At 32.2% G+C, this 22,539-nt stretch overlaps 2 protein-coding genes and 2 pseudogenes across 3 annotated transcripts; 1 reads left to right on the top strand and 3 right to left on the bottom strand.

Annotated features, from left to right (window-relative positions):
• The first annotated feature begins 7,707 nt into the window (after positions 1-7,707).
• On the top strand, positions 7,708-9,386 carry LOC120114584 (lactoylglutathione lyase-like). 2 transcript variants are annotated; one of them, XM_039135435.1, is made up of 7 exons: positions 7,708-8,083; positions 8,169-8,229; positions 8,337-8,416; positions 8,541-8,611; positions 8,895-8,984; positions 9,097-9,207; positions 9,286-9,378. In XM_039135435.1, exons 1-6 carry the CDS (start codon positions 8,079-8,081, stop codon positions 9,183-9,185), a joined length of 396 nt encoding a protein of 131 aa, XP_038991366.1. In that variant the 5' UTR covers positions 7,708-8,078; the 3' UTR covers positions 9,186-9,207; positions 9,286-9,378. The 2 variants fall into 2 exon arrangements, with proteins under 2 accessions (XP_038991366.1, XP_038991367.1); XM_039135436.1 differs by having other exon boundaries at positions 7,709-8,083; positions 9,299-9,386.
• A 727-nt stretch (positions 9,387-10,113) lies between these two features.
• Positions 10,114-12,646, bottom strand: LOC120114576 (annotated as a pseudogene).
• A 1,467-nt stretch (positions 12,647-14,113) lies between these two features.
• On the bottom strand, positions 14,114-15,169 carry LOC120114611 (annotated as a pseudogene).
• A 2,312-nt stretch (positions 15,170-17,481) lies between these two features.
• On the bottom strand, positions 17,482-21,926 carry LOC120114574 (the record flags this gene model as incomplete). The annotated part of the gene is made up of 2 exons (XM_039135425.1): positions 17,482-17,735; positions 21,696-21,926. Coding segments are annotated over 2 exons (279 nt in total), but the record flags the coding sequence as incomplete, so codon positions are not given.
• Positions 21,927-22,539: the final 613 nt, after the last annotated feature.

Genomic DNA, 22,539 nt, shown 5'->3' with positions numbered 1-22,539 from the left:
TGTTAGGATTAATATAACCAACTTCAAAGCTTTATTCTTTGTGAACCTTTGATACACGATTGTATGTTTTCTATGTTATGGGAGTTGGAAATTTTTATGAAAGAACTTTTGCCTCCTGCAATATAAATTTATGAATAATGTACTTAATGGATATATGCTTGATTGAACTCCCATATGTTTATGAATTTTGTTTAATTGTGAATAAATGTTTCAGCATAACTATAGAGGGACACTTCTCTTTACTATAATAGTGCCTAGATATTGTGTTTTAATAAATATAAGCTTTAGCATACGAGTGAATAAAAGTAGTCACGGGATGACTCTACCTATTTGCTTTGCATTGTAGTGCTTGGATACTGTGTTTCAATAAATTTCAGCTATAGTAATAGTGAATGGTAGTTGTAATAGGCTGACTTCCCTCGTAGTAGTGTTTAATATATGTATTTCTGTGTGTGTGTGTTAAGTTAATGTTAATGAGATTGATTTTGTTCTTAATTGGTAAAGAAATGCTAAAGCAAAATAGGGAACTTGCCTTGACTTTTTTTCTAACTTCGTTAAGCATAGAATGGATATAATCACGCATACACAATGCAAATGGTCCTGCTTTAGGGAAAAGTTCTTGATATCTTGATTTGTCTAGCATGTTGAAGCCAATTATTTATGAGGGCTGAAATTTTATTTCAAAACTTCTGCCTTAACTAAACTTCTTCCATAGAATTATTTCTTGCTAATTACTATCCATTGCTTGAGGATAAGCAATATCTTAAGTTTGGGAGTGTTATAACCCCATAAAAAGGCTCTATTTTGTGCCTTTTTACTTAGGTTATTGTTTTTTTAAAGCTTATGTTATAAAATTTAGGTTGTATTTAGGCCATGAAGTTGCATTTAGTGGTAAAGGCTTGCTACATCATATATTTATTGAAAACTGGTGCTTCTATGGGAAAGGTCTTGCTCTTTTGATGTAGTGAAAATGAGAAAAACTTAAGGAGAAGATTCGACTATTGTAGCATTCTGGAGAGAGGAAGCTGAAAGACTTGTCACCGTAAAGAATGGATAGCAGAATCTGGTACAGAAAAGACAAAATAGCAAAAATATATTTTCCAGGATGTCCAGCTACCGTGACGTTCTACCCTTGTTTTAAATTTTAGGACCATATGCCACAATAATCGCTCATTCACGTAAGGATGATGCCACCTAGAGTACAAAGGGAATTTTAGGGCCCAAAACCCTAGAAATATCCCCCTCTATAAATATCAATGTACTTTACATTTTATAAGGACTTTTGGAGCTTTTAGGAGGTAACCTAAGAAAAAGGCAGTTGCACATTTCCATTTCCTTCTTCTTTTTTCATCCCATTTTCGTGGAGTCCTCCATAGCTGTGCTTTAAGGAGATAGTAGCTAGACCTTGAAAGAGGCTAGCTTACTTAATGCGATAAAGCTAAGGGTCACGATAACAACTCATTGGGAGTCTTCTTCTCCTTGTGCTTTATTTTTCTATCTATTTGGGCTTGTACAAAACTTGAATATTCTCAGATGAACTTAGCCACACCATGTATTACCTTATTTGTTGTTGGATTTGTGTTGGATGATTTTACTTTATGTTAATCGATAGTTTGATATTTCTATGTTAAAATGTTGTTTTGCTCATTATTTTTACCTTTCTAGCATTGTAGCATTGTAAGAGCTTTTGAGATATTGCCATTTGCTGTAGTGTAATATGTTTAGTCTTGAAAGAGCTTTTGAGAGATTGTCATTTTCTAAGTATAGATATATAGTATCGAGAGAGCTAGGTTAGATATACGTGAACAAGGGAGACAAATCGAGATGGAGAGGTTCTAACACACTTTAGAGATAATGAAATGGTTTCATTCAACTAAAAGGGATATGACTTAGTCGATAAGCTATTGTTGCAATTCACTCTGAGAGGTGTTGACGTAGCATTAGTTTTATCAGGTTCCTTGCTTGAGAAAGTTTAGGAGCATTTTTAGCAAATCCTGTCGGATAACATACACATAGAAGCATAGACCATTCGTAGAACAGAATATTGTTGCCATACCAAGTTCGTGCCATTTACCTCTAGAAAAGCTTGATTGTGTGAGGTTGTCAGTCTTATCTCATTTCCTAGGGTTCAATTTATTTTATTGCTTTAGCATACTTTTTCATTTTACTTAAATTCTTGCCTCGACACACTTTTACATTTTCAATAATTTTAACTACATCAATTTCACCTCACTTTACACCATTCTTGACACAACATTCTATTACCATTTATATCAGCCACAACCAACTTCCATTTGTTTATTCCAACGTAAATATATACTTAGATTTAGTTTAGTGACATTTTTATTTAATATAGCTTGCTTCTAAAATACCTCCAATCCCTGTGGAGACAATACTCGCTCAATAATGTATTACTTGCATTGATTGTTTATACTAGCACATATTTACATGCCACAATACAATATATTTACACGTGATCACTAGGTTCCTTTCTAACTACACATACTCTAAAGGGAGTACTTCATTCCATATTAAGTGTCTAACAGATTCATGCCTTATACGAAAGTGTCTTTTCTTACCATTGTAAGCTTGGTTCTTAGCCACACGTATTGTAGCTTGTGGATCTTACAGTAAGGAGACTAGAGGAGTAGGTCTTCCCACAATTAAATTTTTGCTAATAAATTTCTAAGTCACTCAACTACTTGCCCAGCTAAGTTAAGAGCTATAAACTCTGACTTCGTGGTGGGACAAGAAATAAAGATTTGCTACGCAGTCTTCTACGAGATCTTTGCTCCACCTAAAGTAAAATATACCCACTCATAGAGCTTACCTCATGATAATCAGAAACCAGTTGGCATCACAATATCCTTCTAAAATCGTAGAATAGCCAACAAACTCATGTTTCCAATCCATCATACCCTTAAGATATTAGAGTAAGCGTCTAAGAGAAACCCGATGTTCAGTACTTGGGTTATGAGTATATATACTAAGTATGTTCATAGTGTACGCAATATCAGGTCGTATATAGTTCATTAAAAAGTTTAGGATTTAAATTATTTTATCATATTCTATTTGGGAAACATTACTTCCTTTGTTTTTAAAGAGATGTATTCTAGGGTTATAAGGAGTTCGAACAAGGATGACATAAAAATTGTCAAACTTCTTTAACACATACTCGATATAATGTGTTTGATTTAAAGCAAATCCTTTTTTAGTTTTGGTAACTTTGACTCCTAAGATTACATCGACTTCTCCCAAATCAGTCATATCAATTTTAGTGAATAAGAAACTTTTTGTTTTGTTAATGGACTCAATGTTAATACTAAAAATCAACATGTCATCAACATATAAACTTAGGATGATACAATTAGTATCGAACATTCTCGAATACACGCATGCATCCGAACAATTCACAACTAAACCAAAACTAAGGATAGTTTAATGAAATTTCTCATAACACTATTTAAGAGCTTGCTTAATGCCATAAAGAGACCTTTTAAGTCTACACACTTTGCCTTCCATACCAGGTGCCTCAAAGCCTAGAGGTTGCTCCATATAGATCTCCTCATCTAGAACTCTATTGAAAAATACAATCTTCACATTCATTTGATATACTTGTAACATAGTAAAAATAATGCACAGATCGTTCAAATTTTCATTACAGGAGAGTAAGTATCAAATAAGTCTAAACCAAATTTTTAAGTGAACCCTTTGATAACTAGCCTTGCATTGTACCTCTAGATTAAGCCATTTGATCTGAGTTTCATTCAAAAAATCCCATTTATTGTTGATAGGTTTAAATCCTCTAGGCAAGTCCATTAATTCCCAAGTATGATTAGATACTATTGATTCTAGTTCATCATTAATAGCACTTTTCCATAAACTAGTATCAATAGATCTTATAGTTTTCTTATAAGTCTTAAAATCCTCGTCCAACAGAAAGACTTGAGTTATATCAGATATGGAATTTAAATCATTTATCTCATAAAGCTAGTTTCGTATAGTTTAGGTAGAATATTTAATTTAATCAGTTTCTTTAAAGAGTGAATATTCACATGTCCTAATCTAACATGCCACATATCAATAGTTTCAATCGTATAAGCATAAGTGGTAGTTTTATTCTCAATTTCAATAACAAATAAACCTACATTTAAAAAACTTTTCCCAACATAATGACTATTTCAAGAAAATGCAAGTTTATCTGCCTAAAAAACTAGTTTAATACATGACTTATTTAAAAGATCACCACTTATTAAATTTCTACGCTTGGCAGATACATACATAGCATTACTTAGGGCTAAAGTTTTACCGAAAGTTAGCTTGAGTAAAACCTTGCCTTTGCCTAGCACTTCAGAGCTGCTAGAGTTCCCAATTACACACATTCACCTTTTTTCCCATTTTCGAACTCGATGAAAAACTCATTCTTTGTGTAGAAATGTCTGGAAGCATTGGTGTTAACGACCTACTCAATATTGTTCTCCACTATATTACCTCTGAAACCACTATTGCGATGATATCAGTATTGTTCTCTGCAATTTTCATTTATGGTTTGTTTTATTTCTGGCGGACTAAACGATGTTATTGATAGGCTTTGTGACCGAATTGACCGCACACATAACACTTGATAGACTTTCCTTCAATTTTGGCGTTTCTTGATTTTTTAAAGTTGGTCCCTTTTTGAGGTTTTGTCTTCTTGTTCTGATTTCCTATTTTACCGATCTTTTTTAATTTAGACTCTGAGGCAGCACCATATTCAATCAAGTTAGCTTTAAACGATAATTGACCAAAAGAGTTAGCAACCTTGTCTTTCAAAAGGATAGTTTCCTCTATCTTCATGTGGCTCATCAGCTTCTCAAGTGAAATGTTCATCTTCTTGTGTTTGAGAGAGTTAATTTGGTCAAACCAAGACTTGTGCATCTCCTCGATCAGGACATTGGCTTGCAACACTTCACACATCTACACAGTAAAGATGTTAGAGATTTGATTTTCGTAATCATGGACTTGATCTCTAATAACAAAATATTTCTTGATGCATGCATCATCAAAGCCATACTTCTTTTCAAGTGTGTCCCATATTGTCTTAGAACTTCTTTCCTTGAGAAACATGTCGAAAAGCTTGTTTGACTTGTGACTAAAGAGATGGTCACACACCAAATTGTTAACTTTATCAAATTTTTCAACTGCTATGACGACGAAGACAAAGGTGACATCAGGAAGAACTTCATCACTGATTACAGTGATGTATGTTGTAACAAAACTGGTCGTCGGAGTGGTAGGTGATGGTTTAAGCAGTACATAATCTAAGTCAAACTGCTTGAAGAAAATAAGATACGCTAGGACCACCTACAATAAGTGGACCTATCTAGTGCATTAAGCTTGGACAAATCAGGAATAAGTTTGCTAAATGGTGTCGGCATTTTTTCCAGTAAATGAATTTATTTCTAAATTGTTGGAAATAAATACTGCAAAGTACACTGTTAGCAGTGATAGGACAGATTAAAAATAAAATTAGCAAATGAAAACCAAAATTGTGCCGTAATGAAACCACTACCTTAGAAACAAATTCGCCCCGATATGTGTAGTCAATGTGATAGATTTATTATCCCTAAAGGTTAACACGGTCGCTCTGAGAATCCATACACCCAAAACAAGAGTGGACTGTGGTGGTATTGATCTTCTGTAGTATCGAAAAATGTGTAGAAATATTAAAAAGCCTTAGAGAGGAATTGAGAAGATTTTTGAGTTGTTGGATGATCTAAGTAGTTGAAAATGCTTTTCTATTTATATGCTAGATTTAAGGACAAAATCGTCTAAGTAAAATTTAGATTAAATTATGATTTTAATATTTTTCAGATTTTATGGCTTTAATAAATGAATGAACCTGGTCTCAAAGTTGTCCAAGTTCATAATTCAGAGATAGTTGTTACAACAACAAATTAACCTGCAATTAAGCCCCCGTAACTGAAGCAACATAACATCTATCCAATTTATTCTGCATATAGCTGAAATACTGTCCAAATACATCTTATATTCAGAAAAGAAAGAATCCCAAAATGATGCTTCTCAATTACAGCTGACTATTATTGACTTAATTTACATAATTCAAAATGAAATCTAATATAGTTGTTACACCTATGTAAATTTTGAATCGAATAACAGTTCTCAGTTCAGCCTATAAATCTCAAAGAAAATATTCTTTCACAATCTTTATACTAATAACGACCCTCGACCTCGACCACAAATTTCTTATGAATTTTCTCTTTGGAGAAAACCCTGACACGAGATGAGACATTGGTGGCAACGGCGCATAAGGTAGGCCCTTGTTCTCTATCACTCAACAAGGGAGAGAAGTGTGAACATTATAAATACCCTTGCACGTGGTATTTCCCTCTCCATGTGGGATAGTGTCTAAAGCATTACCAACAAAATTTTTGTAACATTTTAGGTGCAATCCATTTTATTAATAAAAATATTAACATTTCATATCGCAACCCACTTTCTTAGTGAATCATGACATTCTTGGGTGCAATTGTATTTGTTATAGATATTTATAACATTTTTAACTTTGAACTTATTTTGTTTTCGTGAGAAAATCTAAGGTTTTATCACCTTAAACTCTGGTAACATTTTAGACGTAATCCATTTTATTAATAAAAATTATTAATGTTCCAGAACATAACCACTTTCTTAATGAATTATGACATTCTTAGGTGCAATTGTTTTTATTATAGATATTCATAACATTTTCAATTTTTATCTTATTTTGTTATTGTGAGAAAATCTAAGACTCCACTAGCACAACTCATTTATTAATGAAAATATTAACATTCCAGATCATAACATACTTTCATAGTGAATCATGACATTCTTGAGTACAACTGTATTTATTATAGATATTCATTACATTTTTAGTTTTTTAACATATTTTGTTATTGTATGAAAATCATATCTTTTCAGCTTAAATTTTGATAATATTTTAAACACAACCTAAAATTTTAATAATACTCCTAACATGTACTATTTATAACTTATTTTCTTATTGTTATAATATTTTATGTAGAAACTATTATGTTACTAAATTTGATAACTTTTTAATTTTTAAATTATAATACTGTGTGTTTCACTTTTAACCTATCACATTTTTCATTGATTACATCATTTAGTAATATTATTTTAACCGCCTAACAACGAAGCTCCCCCGACGTGGAAAGTTCTACAGTGCGGCACCCTTATTATAAGGTTAAAATAAAGCGTTACCGGTTTTGTTATTATTTAAATAACAAAATCGATAAAAAAATTACTTAAAATATTATTATTTTTACTTAAAACATCAATATTTTTTAACATTTATGATAAAGTGCCTAATAATAACCAAATCGATAAAAAAATAACAAAACTGATAAAACGTCCAATAATAATAAAATCGATAACACTTTTTTTAATCGTATATTAAAATTACCGCACATAATTATCCTACGCTTACTATTCAAAGATAAATAAAAGACGTCTTTTAACTTTTGAAAGGGGAAAAGAAGTTTTTTGTTTTTTTTTTTTTTTGAAGAATGTCCTCTTTGATTGTTAATGTCAGACAAAAAATGGCTTCTATTTTAATGGCTGCCGACTTGTCTCCATTCTCAGATTTGCTTCATTTAACTAGTGATCCCTGCACGTCACCTTCGTCACTTTCATTTTCTTACATTTCAAAACCCCTATATAAGCAAATATACCTTGTACTTTCTCTAAACTCTAAAACCCAACTCTCAAAGCATCTTGTTTTGAGAATTCTAGTTGGAAAAGTTTAGGTTTTTTTGTTGAATCGAACCCAGTTTAGTTTATATTCAATGGCGTCCTCGGGACCAAAAGAATCAGCTGCCAATAACCCTGGCCTCCAAACTCCCCCTGAAATCGCCAAAGGCTACTTCATGCAGCAAATTTCTTTTTTGGTGTTTATAATATGTAAATATTATGTTTTTCAATGAATATGTGTAATTATTTTCTTTTCGTTCTCCTTTGGGTTGCAGTGTTTTCGAATTAAGGATCCAAAAATCAGTCTTGATTTTTACTCTAGCATATTGGGCATGTCGTAAGTTTAATTTCATATCTCTTTTTTATTACCTTTTAAAAAAATAATTTGATATTAATAGAAGCAATGAAATCATCATCTCCAGGTTGCTTAAGAGAATTGATGTTCCAGACTTGAAGTTTACCTTGTACTTCATGGGCTATGAGGTATAATGCATATAATTATACTGCAAGAAATTATCCTGCTCGAGGTGTCACCATTTCGGAAATAATAATGATGTTTGATTCTAAATGCTTATTTACCTCGGATGTAGGATGTTTCAACAGCTCCAAGCGACCCGATTGATAGAACAGCTTGGACCTTTACGAAACCGGCTACCATAGAACTAAAACAGTAAGAATACATTATTTCTTGGGGGGGGGGGGGGTTGGAGGAAAAATCAATCCGCCTTTTGTTTTGACAAAATCATCATTCTTCTGACTTGTACCATGTTTAACAGTTTTAATGTTTCCTACAGCAAATGGGGTACCGAAAGTGACACCGAGTTCAAAGGATACCACACTGGGAATTCAGAACCTTTAGGCCTTGGTATGAACAGCTTTTGTATCTTTTATAATGTTCATTTCTTCTAGTGTCTTATGATCTGTGCTTCAAAGAAGAGTAGTTTAAAAGTATGATTATTTCTTTACGATAAAGTCTCCGGCTTTATAAACAACTATTCTGTAATTGATCAAACAGATGCTGCTTCTATGTTCAAGTCGATAGAAGACCGGCTTTTTTTTTTCCTTTTTCTTTTCTAAATATGCGAATTTTGTATTTGAGGAATTTTTGGGATATTTTAGGTAGTAATCTGTCCTTTTTCCCTTTTCAGGGCATCTTGGCATCAGTGTTGATGATACATTCAAGGCATGTGAGAAGTTTGCAAGGCATGGAGTAGAGTTTGTCAAAACACCAGAGGATGGTAAGACATCACTGTGGATGATACTAATAGTGAAAGTTATGTCTGAAATATTTGCTTTCTGATTTCTTTGAAAATGCTTTCTCATGCCTTGATTTACCAATCTGATTTGCAGGGTATGCATTAATCAAAGATCCCGATGGTTATTGGATCGAAATCTTTGATTTGGTTAATATCATAAACGTGGTTAAGGGTTTTGCCTGAGTTAGCGCTTCACAAAGTTCAGGTAGCTTTTGGAGTATTTATCAGAGACTTCTTCTATCGTGACGTATCTTTGATCATTGGAAATGTATCTGATACATAGGTGTTGATGCCAGGAAACGAGGATGGCATATGTTACAGGTTTCATTCATTTCGGTTCAACGGTGTGTAGTCCTATACATCATCTTCTGCTTTCCGGAACTTCTCGATGGAAGAACTCGGTGAAATATTATATGTATATTTTATTCAAGTATATGTATTCTGCAAGTCTGATATGTATATACCAGACAGGATAAAGTGAAAATAAATATTTTTGTAGGAGAAACTGAACCTTGAAATTTAATAAAATCAGCTTAAATTTCCTAAAATTTCATGTCTATGTACCATGTATGTGCTTACCAAGTCAAGCATGAAGTGGAAAAAATAGAATGACGAAAGCACTAAAACTTTAAACCATTTATCAAATATTATCCCTTTTCTTTATTAACAAGAAGTTTGGAATGGGGTAAAGAAAAAGCCTTTTCTTTATCATTGATCAAACTCAAAACTCACAATATTTCAAGCTCACAACTTTGGAGTACCTTAATTGTAATAACTGCGGTATAATCAATTTAGACCTACTAATAATATTATACAAATATGAAGACTAAATTATACCAAATAAGGGGAATTAAATCTCGAATTTCTGCACAATAGAGGGACTAAAATCAAAATTAGACCACTTAAGAACAATAAAATTATTAAGGTGGAATTTGCCTTGAACTACTTTAAATTTTGTTTCTTTGTAAACTCAGATCTGAGAAAGTTTGGTCAAACACTGTAAGCTCATTTCTTTCTTATGGTATGCAACAGTCGAGAACAATGAAACAATCTTAAAAATTCATTTAATTTAGTGCCCCATATTGATTAAATAAAAAAAATTGTTAGATCACTATATAGGAGCAATTCTCTCAGCTGTTTCAGATGAGGCTATTTCCCCATGCATCCATTTCTGCAACATTTGTAATGAAGCTTTTGGTTGATCCATTGGAACCATGTGACCTGCCTCATGTACCTGCAATTTGTCATCATCATGGGCACAATTAAGTACCATTAGAGAAAGCACACGGATGAATGATAATTGCAGATTATAAAGATTGCATTTTTCAGAGTTCAGACCTTGAGGAAAGTGAGAGGACCATTGCTCTTCAGTTTCCCTGCTTCGATACCATCAACGATGAACGGGACGATAAGCGATGCACCGAAATCTTTCTGCCCGGACCATGTCATCGCATGAACCCACTTCGAATTCCCTAACCGTCCGAAAAACACGAGTTTAGAAGAGCAAGGCACTAAAAAGAAGAAGAAGAAGAAGAGTGTCTCACCAAGCCAGTTACATATAAGATCATACTCCCCAGCATATATAAGGACCTTGATGCCATTTTCAAGAAGAGAAGGAATGCCGACTTCGAAATTTCTCATCCAGTCCATAATCATAGCTTCGTACACCACGCTGCTGCAAGACACGAAATCTATGTCTCCAACCCCGAGTGCTTCCCTAACTGATTTCAGGTTCAGGAAAGTCTCCACGTCTGAGAAATCGTAGCACAAGTCGTCGTCGCACTGCTTTCTAATGTCGTAGTACTGAACAATTAATAACAAAGAATTGAAATTTGTAAGAATCTTAAACCATTTCTGCAATATATATAATAACAAAAGATAAAAGTTTATGCTGTCTTACATTTACATTACCAGCAACTCTCATGATCAGATTGAATACATTGTTGCATATTTCATAAGAATCAACACAAGCATCTCCACCATCAGTACCTGGAACGGTATTTGAAAATGAGTATCAATTTGCAAAGGAAAAAATATAGAGATATTGACATTAGTCATTTACAGCTAAGAGGGAATACCACAGCTTTTAATTGCCTCCATGCATGATGGAACCGACTTCTTGATATTAACATAATCAGATTGTGAAATTAAACTGGAGTTCAAAGCATAATCTGGGTATGCTTGATATTTGAATTTCAGGGTTCGTTAATCCGTTGCCGATGGCAAAACCCTGTTTCATCCATTCAAGTTTGAACTAAATGAAAAAAGTCCATATTCAAATGAGGCTTATATGAAGTTTCAGGTAATATGAACCTTAAAGTTAATATGAATTCCCTCTTTAGCTTTATTTCCCTCGTGAACTCGAACTGCGAAAGCAGGAATGTAATGCCCGGCATACGATTCTCCGGTTATGTAAAAGTCATTCTTAACATACTGAGGATGCTCCATGAAAAGGGCCTGCAAGAAGTCATACAAATCGTTGCTGACACCATTTTCATCGTGACGAATGTCGGTATCATCTGAAGTATAACTTAAACCGGTTCCAATCGGCTGATCTATGAACAGAATGTTCGATACCTACCAAGGGACAATAAAAATGTGATTTGATGAAAGGAGAGATATATAAATATATATATATATATATATATCATGAGAGTGTCGAAGAAAATCATGGGATTTTATTAGATACCTTGTCCCAGCCATAGTCATTCCATAAAAGTGACAAGTTCTTAGCTAGATGGAAAGGACCATTTTCATAAAACAATGCCAATTCACTTCTGTATCCTGGACCTCCATTCAACCAAATCACTACCGGGACTTTCTTGCTGTTCCGAGATTCGAAGAAAAAGTAAAACATCCTGCTAATTTTTGTGAACAAGATCAATAACCCAAAATTAGTTGTATGCAAAGATTTAATACACTTATTGTCTACACTGATATGCCCATCAGTTTCTGGATTGTTCATCCATCATTTTCAAACTTGTGGTAGCAACATATAAGAACCATGACATACATACATACATACATACATACATACATACATACATACATACATACATACATACATACATACATACATACATACATACATACATACATACATACATACATACATACATACATACATACATACATACATACATACATACATACATACATACATACATACATACATACATACATACATACATACATACATACATACATACATACATACATACATACATACATACATACATACATACATACATACATACATACATACATACATACATACATACATACATACATACATACATACATACATACATACATACATACATACATACATACATACATACATAGGATTACCTAGCAGATTTAGAATGTGGAAGATTATAGTATCCAGCATGGTGAGCAAACTTGTCAAAAGGGGCAGGAGCACAAAGCAAAGGGAATCTAAATTGCCTTTCAGCAACCTTTGAATTCTCAGCCGTTAGGTCCTTGGTACCTTCATTAGCATCATCTGCTGGGAACAAATTAAGTCCTCTTATGAGCTTTTGTGCTTGTAGTTTTGCGGGGGTGGAAATAGCCTTGGCCGAGATTGGTGAAACCAGCAAAAACAGAGAAAGCAAAAGGAGTTTCTGAAAGGAAGTTGAGGCCATGTTTTGTGGGAGATTGCTGCAAATTCTGTTTATTTGTTTGATTTATAATAGAGTCTAACGGACCCCACTCGGGGACAATGTCCATTGATTTTGCATGCTTCAAGTCTCTAACTTAACATTGTTATTTTTTTAAAAAATGTCTTTAAAAAATACCCAGACAAGTCTTTCTTTTACAAAGTATTATGAAAAACAAAATTGTTTTTAGGGAAATGTAATAATTTTTTACTTTGAGAATATTGCATTAAATGTTGTGAAGAAAAATGATGAATGTCTTGCATCCTTTAGAACTATTTTAGTCTCAAGAATAATTAATTAGAGGCTATGGTTATGGATAGTTTAAAATTATTAATAAGAACATTAATAATTTACATTAACAGAGTGTTAATCATTTGTATGACATATTTTCTCATTAACAAACAAAGCTAATTTATTATATATAACTATAAACTCCCCCCAGTAACCCCTCTATTTCTCCAATGACTAAAATTGAATGATGGTAAAGAAAATGTTTTAAGTAATCTAATTTTTTATATTTATGTGTGTGGTGTGTGCGAATTCATCTTTATTTAAAGTTACACACATATATTACTTTATAATTATATTATAATCTTTAAAACATTATAAAAATTCATTTATTGAGTATACGAACCAATGTACCTCAATAGTTGAAGGAATTGTTGTTGTTCCTAGAAGTCATAGGTTCAAGCATTAACGACTGCTTGCTGTCAAATGGTTGAGAATATTTAGAACAAATACTACTTTGTAACCACCTTAACTTAATTAAAAACAAGTTTGTAAAAAGTTATTTTGTTTTCCTTGTGATTGTTAACTTCTTTTCTTGTTTCAAAAACATAATTATGTAACAGCTTTTCTCCCATTTCCTTTTTCTTTTTCGTCATCCAATGATGGAAATTGGGCTTTCAAGACAAGCTTATAACAACAATGTTGCTTACAAGATATCAAAAACATAATAAGTAAAGAAAGTGCCATCATGCATGATTTCACTCAATGTTTTAATGGAACAATGAAATGAAAAGCACTTACCCATATGCAGGGATGGACCGAAGGGGGCAATCGTTCCCTTGAAAATTTAAAATTTTTTTGTATTTAGATTTTTTTCTATGTATTTTCAACTCAATATGCTTTCACCCTTTATAATTTTAAAGTTCGAGTTCACACTTGAAATTTTAAAATTTCAAATTCGCCTCTAACATAAAATTCTGCGTCCCTCCTTGCCCTATAGGTGATTTCATAATCATACTTGACCCATGTTATTATTATTACTACTCCATTAATTATATCCTAAAAATCCTTAAAAGGAAATTAGCAGTATAATGAACGGCATCTCCGGAAACGTCAATAAAAAACATGGCTCAATAATGGAGAAATCTCATATATACACAAAAGTTAAATTACACTTTCCATTTTACTTTAGTTTTTTTTATCATTCAATTTTCTAGCACTACATTAATGACGTGACACATTAACATAAATAAAGATTGAATATAATTTGATACAAACTTTGATAGACTTTGTAAGAATTGATGATGAACACTGTGTCAACAAGAAACAGGTTAGCATCACATGACATATTCCGTGTAAGCTTCCGAGAAAAGGAAAAGGAAAAGGAAAGCAAATTGGACTCTTCGGATTTAACGAGAAAATATTAGCCAGAGGTACATTATAAAGCATTCGAGCCAAACATACCTCCTGTGCTGCAGCCTGAACTGGCTGCTTCATCTTCTCCTTCCTGACTGCTTCCGGAAGCTGTGCAGCTGTCTCACCAGCAATTGCTATCAAAACCTTGTCAACTTCTTCTTCTGTCTCCTCTTCTATATCCTCGGAATCCAGTGCATTGTCAAGGGCATCATTGACAAACTCCTCAATAACACCTGCCTACATTAAAGAATAACTATCTGTTGTCTCGTTTAAGATAGCCGCCATACTCATAATCACATTAAAGAGATGGTTTAAGCTATCAGAGAGTCCCCAACCATGTCAAAATTAGCAACGGAAACTCCAAGTAGCAAACAAAGCTAGAGGGGAGAACAACAGCTCAGACTGACGCCAATTACAGTAAAGGGCAATTATAAGACAATATTTTCCTTGATACCTAAATGATAAAAGTAATAAAGAAACCTTAGTCATCTCTTTGCTGAACTCTTGCATTGTGACAGCCACTTCTGGAGCCTTCATAAGGTTATTGACAAGCTTCATAACCTCAGCACTCTAGGACAAATGGCCAACTGTACGGGCAATTGCTGCAAAATTTTCAGAATTATAAACAAATTATTGAGAATGAATCTAAGAAACAAGTAGTTCATCAAAAACTTAGAACACAATGAGCAAATTAAACACTTTAGATTGAATAAATTTAAAATGAAATACTGGAGAAAAACAAGTTACACAGGTTGATAATACCGTTCTTCCCATGATTAAAAGAGCATATAAGCAGAACAGAAATGTTAACTTAAATCTGTAAAACATCATACCAACACTTTCCCCATGATTGTTCCATGGCATGTGCCTATGATTGTGTTGGCATGTAACTAAAGCTTTAGGTATAGTTTTAAAAAAATTGGTACTAAAACAAACCAAAACTAATAGTTTAGATACTAAACACTTAATTTATCCTTATAAAAATTGTAACACCTCCGAGGTGTCATATTGACTTTTCAAAACATTTACTTGTACAAAATAGTGAATAATTTTAAAACTTTCACTAAATAAAACTGAATAATTTATAAAAATTATCTTAAAACAATTTATAAAACTTATTAGCGCATAAGCGGTTTAAAGCTTTAGTTACATGCCGACACAATCAATATTACAAAATACATACCATTCAATTCTTTTCTGATCTGATCTTTGGAAAGGAGAAACTGACCTGTCTTGCTTAACTTTTATCATTCTTCCTCTTCTCGGAACTTACGTGTGAAACAATCACACGCTAAATCGTTGACTTAGTGATGCATATAAAACATGTTTTAACCATAAATCAAGCTTGAAAATGAATCTACAACCTCTAAATCATCAAGATTTATCATCAATTTCATGAATCATATCATGAACATAAACCCTTAGATTTGGGATCTTTGAAATCCAACAAGATTAGTAAGAAATATTGCTACTAAATGATAGAGTTTTTCGCGTAGCTCATTTTCCTATTTCACGACATAACTCGAATTCCAAAGAAATTAACTCAAAAATTGAAAACAAAATTTCTTTCTTACCTTGGAAGAACTCACATGAAGCTGCTCGAAAAGATGAACATTGGCATGATATTTCTTCATCTTTCTTAATTAATAATGAATTAAAAATTAATTAAATGTCAAATTACTAGTTTACCCTTAATATCAAAATATTCATATTAATTTATCCTTAATGAACTTGATATTTATATTAATACCAAGTTACAACAACCTTATCATCTTTCAATAGTCAAAGACTGACAAAATATTTTCCCACTTTACCATTTTTCCCTTGCAATTTCCAAAACTTAAAATTCAGTCACCTTAATCCAACGGTCCAAATTAAACATGAAATTAAACTATTAAATATTATTTTCCAAAATTTTAAAATGTGAAAAAATATATTTATTTCCTTATTTTCGTGACCAATTTGTAACTTTTTAAAATTATCATTTTGGTCCCTAAACTTTTCAAAGTTTATATTTTGGTCACCAAACTTTACAAATTCTTATAATTTGGTCACTAAACTAAATCCATTTATAGAATAAAATTATTTTTGGGAAAATACCATTTAGGTCTTTAAACTTTTCCCCATTTTCTACTTTGACCATCAAACTTTCAAATTTTGCATTTTAGTCATTATCCCACTTTTTGGGATGTTACAAAAATTGTGAACAATGCTATAAAATAAATTTACTGTTTTGAAATAAAGAAAATAAAGTATTGTGTAAAAAAATAACAATAGAAATAGAATAATAAATATAAAATTTTATATTATTTTCTTAATTTAAAATATGTAGAATTCTTCCTTTAAATTTATGTTTATAAATATAAGGAATAGATATTCGATCTGAATTAATCAATTAATAGATTGGACACCGATAACTATAAAAAATAAAAAAATTTGTATTTATTAAAATATAATAAGATACTAAACTTTGCTAAATTTAAAGAGTATATCTTACATATAAACAAAGTCTATAGACTAGGGATGAGCGTTTGATTAAGTCGAATAAAAAAATTGAGTTATTTAAGTTAACGAATTTTATTTTATAACTCAAATTTAACATAAAATTTTTAGTCGAGTTAAATTACTCAACTTTCTATTTAAATTAAATTATAAACATTTATATATTATATTACTATTTGATTACAATTTAATTGTTTTTCTATAACCATATACATTATACAATACATATATGTTTATTTATATATTTTTCTTCACATACGATATACATATATCATGCAGAGTCGAAGGATTCAACTCAAACTTAAAATTCAATACGCTAATTAATAAAATTTTCGAGTTATTTGAGTTGTATTTTATAACTTGATTTGAACTTAAATTCTTTTTAATCAAATTTATGAAATTACAATTCAAACTTAATTCGAGTCGAATTAAATAAAAAAAATCAGCTTTTCGAGTCGAGTCGAGTCCACCCCTACTATAGACTGTAACCCTATAGAAAGAATCATCCTTTCCCTTGTTTCGTTTTGTTTTTTTCTTTTAAACAACCAAAAAAATGAAGAGATATCGAGTATTCTTTACCTTCTCTTAAAAGTTACGAGGCGAATGTAAAAATGGGGGGAAACTGAACCAGCATAGCATTTTAACCTGTAAATATTAGATCGAAAAGGGCAGAAGAAAACCCAGATTATATATGCACCAAATATTCAAATGATAGGTTAAAATAGTACACCGAAAACTTAAAAGGAGCAATACATGATACTGATCAAGATGAAGTGATGAACAATGAGTTTTGAAACCTAGTTGTTAACACAATTTGTTGTCCAAGATAAAACCCAGTTTAACTCATCAACCTTTATTATCAAACATCGCGGAGAATAACTCACAGGAACTTCCTGTATGGCCTACCATTATCTTCATCCTGCATATGCTATAGGAAAATTTACCAAATCATTACAAATGCATAAAAGGAAAATAAAAATGAAAAAAAAAGGAAACACCTTACATCTCTATTGCAAGATGTTCTCGCAGAAAACACAAGACAAGAATCAAACATGATCTTGCAGCACAAAAATGGGAACCAACAACCGAAATTGTTAAATCAAAGCCGCTGAATTAAAAGGAATTTGTAAGTGGCTTGGTTTCATCTACCAATACCTTCCATGTTAAAAATCAAATACCATAATAGATCAAACATTTACCATTTAAGTCCACATTTTGTTATTCTCCTATCACCAAAACACAATATTCAATGTTCCATGAACTACCTTTAGAATTTTTTGTATCATTTTTCTCTACGCCTTGTTTCCTTGCTAAACTGTTAACCTGTTCTATGGCTGACCAGTGAATACCAAAGAATAGTTCACCACAGTTTCAAATAGTAACACTTCCATGGGAAGAATCCTATAGGCAACAATAGAACAAAAATGTTCTTATGGGAAGAATCCTATAGTGCATTTTTTTGGTGTATTCTTGCTCCGCAACACACTTCATTTATATGATTGTTGATTTTTTTATGGGAATACGTATGTTAGGATAAAAAGAGAAGTCCATGTTAATATAAATCCATGTAAAAATTTACAAATTATGATCTACCACAAGTTCGAAAAAATATAGTGCCAGTAAAAAAGAACTTTTTTTACACTATAATGCATTACCATTTTTTCTACCAACGCATAAGAAAATTTTACTGCAGTAATGGCTAAAATCAAGCCAACCCTAGGGTTTACTCCAAAAAAAAGTTTCAGTCAGGCAAAAACCAATGTTTAAAGCCTTTCTTCAAAATAAGAAACCCCAAGGAAAATCATTCAGAACCCAATAAACAGTAATCAATCAAAACGACAATGATTACAATCAAGCAGTCAGTCTTGACAGGAATCATATAGCCCCAAATCAATTTTACAAATTATGGTCTAGCAAATGTAAGACGAAACATGGTTCCATAAAGGAGAAAGGTCTTTCTTTTACGTCGTAGTTCGTAGGGCACATCACCAGTTTTTTTTTTTTAACCAAAGCAATACATCTCAGCATAAATAATTTAGCTAACTAAATGAAATCAAGCCAACCCAAGGATCTACTCCACAAAATATTTCAGTCGGACAAATATTCAATTTTCAAAGCCCTTTTTTAAACCGGAAACCCTAAGGAAATCAATCGGGAACCTAATAAACAGAAATCAACTAAAACGATAACAGTTGCAGTCAGGCAGTGGATCTCAACAAAATTGGTGCATGCCCTTATTCAATTAATCAAATAAAAACCGAAACACCCAAATTAAACCACTTTTAAAATGCAATAAAAAATAGGTAAAGTATAGTAATGGTCACTGAACTTTTCTGAAGCTTGCATTTATATCCCCCAACTTTTAAAACTTACAAGACAATCCTCCAACATTTAGTCCGTTTGCAATATGGTCACTGAACTTTTCAGGCGCTTGCATTCAGGTCCCCCAACTTTAAAACTTGCAACATAATCCTCAATTTCATTCTAAAACTCAAATTCTAAAATAATTCAATTACATTATAAACCTTAAATTCTAAAATACTTTAATTTAGGGTTTAAAATATAATTAAAATATTTTGGAATTTGAGGTTTAGAATATAATTGAAGTGTTGAAATTTTGAACATGAATTTTCTATTTGACAGTGTTTATTTCAATATAAATTTGAGGTTTGTTACATGCACATCCAACGGCTGCTGCATTTTGAACATGAAAAGTGCACCTATCACGTTTATTGCATAAACCGTTGAAGTAAAAGTAACAAGGCCAATTTGTCTTGTTCGTAGCTGTCGTACTTTGGTATGACAATCCAATAGGTTTGGATGAAACTTGAGCATGCACATCCAACGGCTGCGAAAATAGTAAGGAGTTTTAGTTCATAGGACTACAACATACAACCAAGCAATAACTAAAATAAACCAAGAATATCAATTAATAACTTATTCAAAAGTAGGACTTAATAAATAAAGGGAAAAAGGTTCGGTCATAGTTACTCCAAAAGCTAAGGCGTCAAATGGGCTGTTTAATATAGACATTAGATGTCAAATACAACATTACTAGTTGTAAATGCATTAATGGAATACCCTTTTAACATATAATTGCTTATAATGATCCATGTTTAATGTTCCTCAATAGCCAAACATGAGGAGAATCTAAAGTAGATAACGGAACTAAAATCATAGAACCCATAATTCTTGTAAATTCATGGCATGTCAGCAATAAAAGACATTATAAAACATAGAGGACATTGCAACAAACATATATATGCCAGAAATGAAGGTACAAATGTGCAATGATTGGGCAACATATCAAGTAGCTGCTCCAAATATATTACCTTGTCATGATGCCTTTCGAGTTGCGTGCATGCATAATTGTCTTCTAAAGCTATAATTCAATACATATTCAACTGTAAAATTTCCAAAACATGTAAAAAATCCAATTCGTCCATGATATATCAGTCTCATAATTAACATGAACTTATTAAAAAGAATACGAGTTCACAGGACGCCAAAAACCACAAGTCGGATTAATATAATTCCAGTAAACTAGTACCAACGGTCTCTTAGACTGAGCCTAGAGATTTCACTATGTCGATACTCACAACCAATTCCCTAATTTAAAGAAAAACCAAACAAGAAGATCAAAAAAATTTAGCCTAGGGCCCTTTTTCACTTCTATTCTGATGGACTAAATATCTTTCATAAGGAGTACTAAAATTTTTTATTAAGAAGAAATAAAGAAAATTATATGGTTTTGGTTCAAAACTAACACTGAATATCCAGATCCTTGAAATGCAGTTCCAGAAACATAAAAATTTCAACAAAAAACACACAATGCAAGCTGAAAATGGGAAAATGCGAAAGAGGAAAAGCTTACTTCTGGATAGCCCAAAAGAGAAAATAAATACCTTCTTGCAAGTGAGGGGAGAGGCTAAGAAATAAACTCAATCGATGTTGTGTTCCAGCAATTCTTCCTCCATTTTTTTCTTTGTAAATAAAAAGCTGAAAGACAAAGCACAACTTGGGTTTACAATTTTACATGGAGGAAAACTGAAGAACACAAACCAAACGAGAGTGCATGTGAGCGAAAGAGACTGAGAGGTGAAAGAACTATTTGGGATTTCATTATATTTGATCATATGTTGGGAAATCTTTAACCACAAGGATTAAACAAAGAAATTATTATATGTCATTTATACAAAATAATTCCAGCTTTTTTGTTGACTTTCAACAATTATACTTAGTTCATCTTAGTAGTATTTGTCAACTCTGCATTTCTAAGCCCATTTTTTTCTCACAAGCATTTCATCGAACATCTATGCTTCACCTGAGATGACTTGTATCTAACATTACACTTTGAATCGTTGATGGTCCCGATAGTTCCTTGGTCGGGTCTTTTCTTAATAAACCCTTATTCAAGTTAACACCTCCACAAAATTCAAAGTTAGATTAGAATTTCCCATGCATCCCTGACTGAAAAGTTACGCTGAAAATGAGAAGAGAGAAGAGAAAAAGGAAATTCAAGATCGAAAAGGAATTTGGGGTTTAGAATGAAATTGAGGATTATGTTGCAAGTTTTAAAAGTTAGGGGACCTAAATCCAAGCATCTAAAAAGTTCGTTGACCTTATTGAAAACGTACTAACGGCAATGTAACGGCGTCAAACGGTCAGTTACGTCGGGGACCATATTGTAAACGAACTAAATGTTAGAGGACTGTATTACAAGTTTTAAAAGTTGGGAGACCTAAATGCAAGCTTAGAAAAGTTGAATGACCATTACTATACTTTACCCTAAAAAAATTAAGAACGCAATAAACAAATCAAAGGTTAAATCGATAAATCGAGGGGTAAAAGCTATAAAATTAAAGGAGAGATGGAAAGAGAAGAATACAAATTCTCGAAAAATGCCCTTGTAGACAAGGACAGGGATAGCGATGCCGAAAATGCCGACGAGAGTCAAGTTACGGCGAGTCCAGCGAAAATTGTACTCCAAATTCTCTCGCGCAGAGCTCCAATCTTCGATGAATCGGTTTTTGTTTGCCTCCATTCCTCCCCCAATCTTTTCTCCCTTGCTTCTTTCTCTTCTCTTTCCGCTGTGGTATACTACTTTAGCTTCTCTTCTTTAGTGTATCTTTGATGCTATTTATTTTCGCCTCTTCTTACAACGGACTCTTCGGCTGCATTCCTTTTCCTATTCCACCCTCATATTTTTAACTACAAAATTAAACTGGTGGTATCTTATATTTTTTGTTTGTTCGGTTTTCGTTATTGGTTTTGAAAACGTTTGGTTTTGGTTACTTTTATTTTCGATCCGTCTCATTTTGATCACTAAATTGTAGTGGAGTATTTGGTTCGGTTTGGTTCAGTTTTTAACTAAAATATGAATTGAACCGCACTTATAAGGTTTTCAAAAGTTGAAACTGAAACTGAATGACATAAAAATCGTGGTTTTTAGTTCGTTTTTATGATTTTAAATTGTTCACTATTTTTTAAATTCAACCTTAAAAAAATTTAAAGTTCAAATCTAGTGCAAATATATAAATTTAAATTTATAAAAAAAGTATTATTAGTTTTAAGATTTTATTTATTTAATTTTGTCTTATAATAAATTGAAAACGAATTTTCAAGTTAACTTCAATTTGGCATAATTTGGTTTCTTAACAAGTTTCTAATTAACCATACGCATCATATCATTTGCAACTTAGCACTTATGCATCTTTATTATTTCACATTCT

This window comes from Hibiscus syriacus, unplaced genomic scaffold (genome assembly GCF_006381635.1).
Source record: "Hibiscus syriacus cultivar Baekdansim isolate YM2019G1 unplaced genomic scaffold, ASM638163v2 tig00110236_pilon, whole genome shotgun sequence".
Classification (NCBI taxonomy): Eukaryota; Viridiplantae; Streptophyta; class Magnoliopsida; order Malvales; family Malvaceae; genus Hibiscus; species Hibiscus syriacus.
The sequence above is the reverse complement of the archived record's forward strand: the minus strand, read 5'-3'. Positions and strand labels throughout refer to the sequence as shown.

What these genes read in the sequence shown, in the direction of transcription:
- LOC120114584 (XM_039135436.1), top strand. An exon ending in TGTACTTCATGGGCTATGAG is followed by an intron (nt 8,230 to 8,336) that starts GTATAATGCATA and finishes CCTCGGATGTAG; the next exon opens with GATGTTTCAACAGCTCCAAG. An exon ending in TTCAGAACCTTTAGGCCTTG is followed by an intron (nt 8,612 to 8,894) that starts GTATGAACAGCT and finishes TTCCCTTTTCAG; the next exon opens with GGCATCTTGGCATCAGTGTT.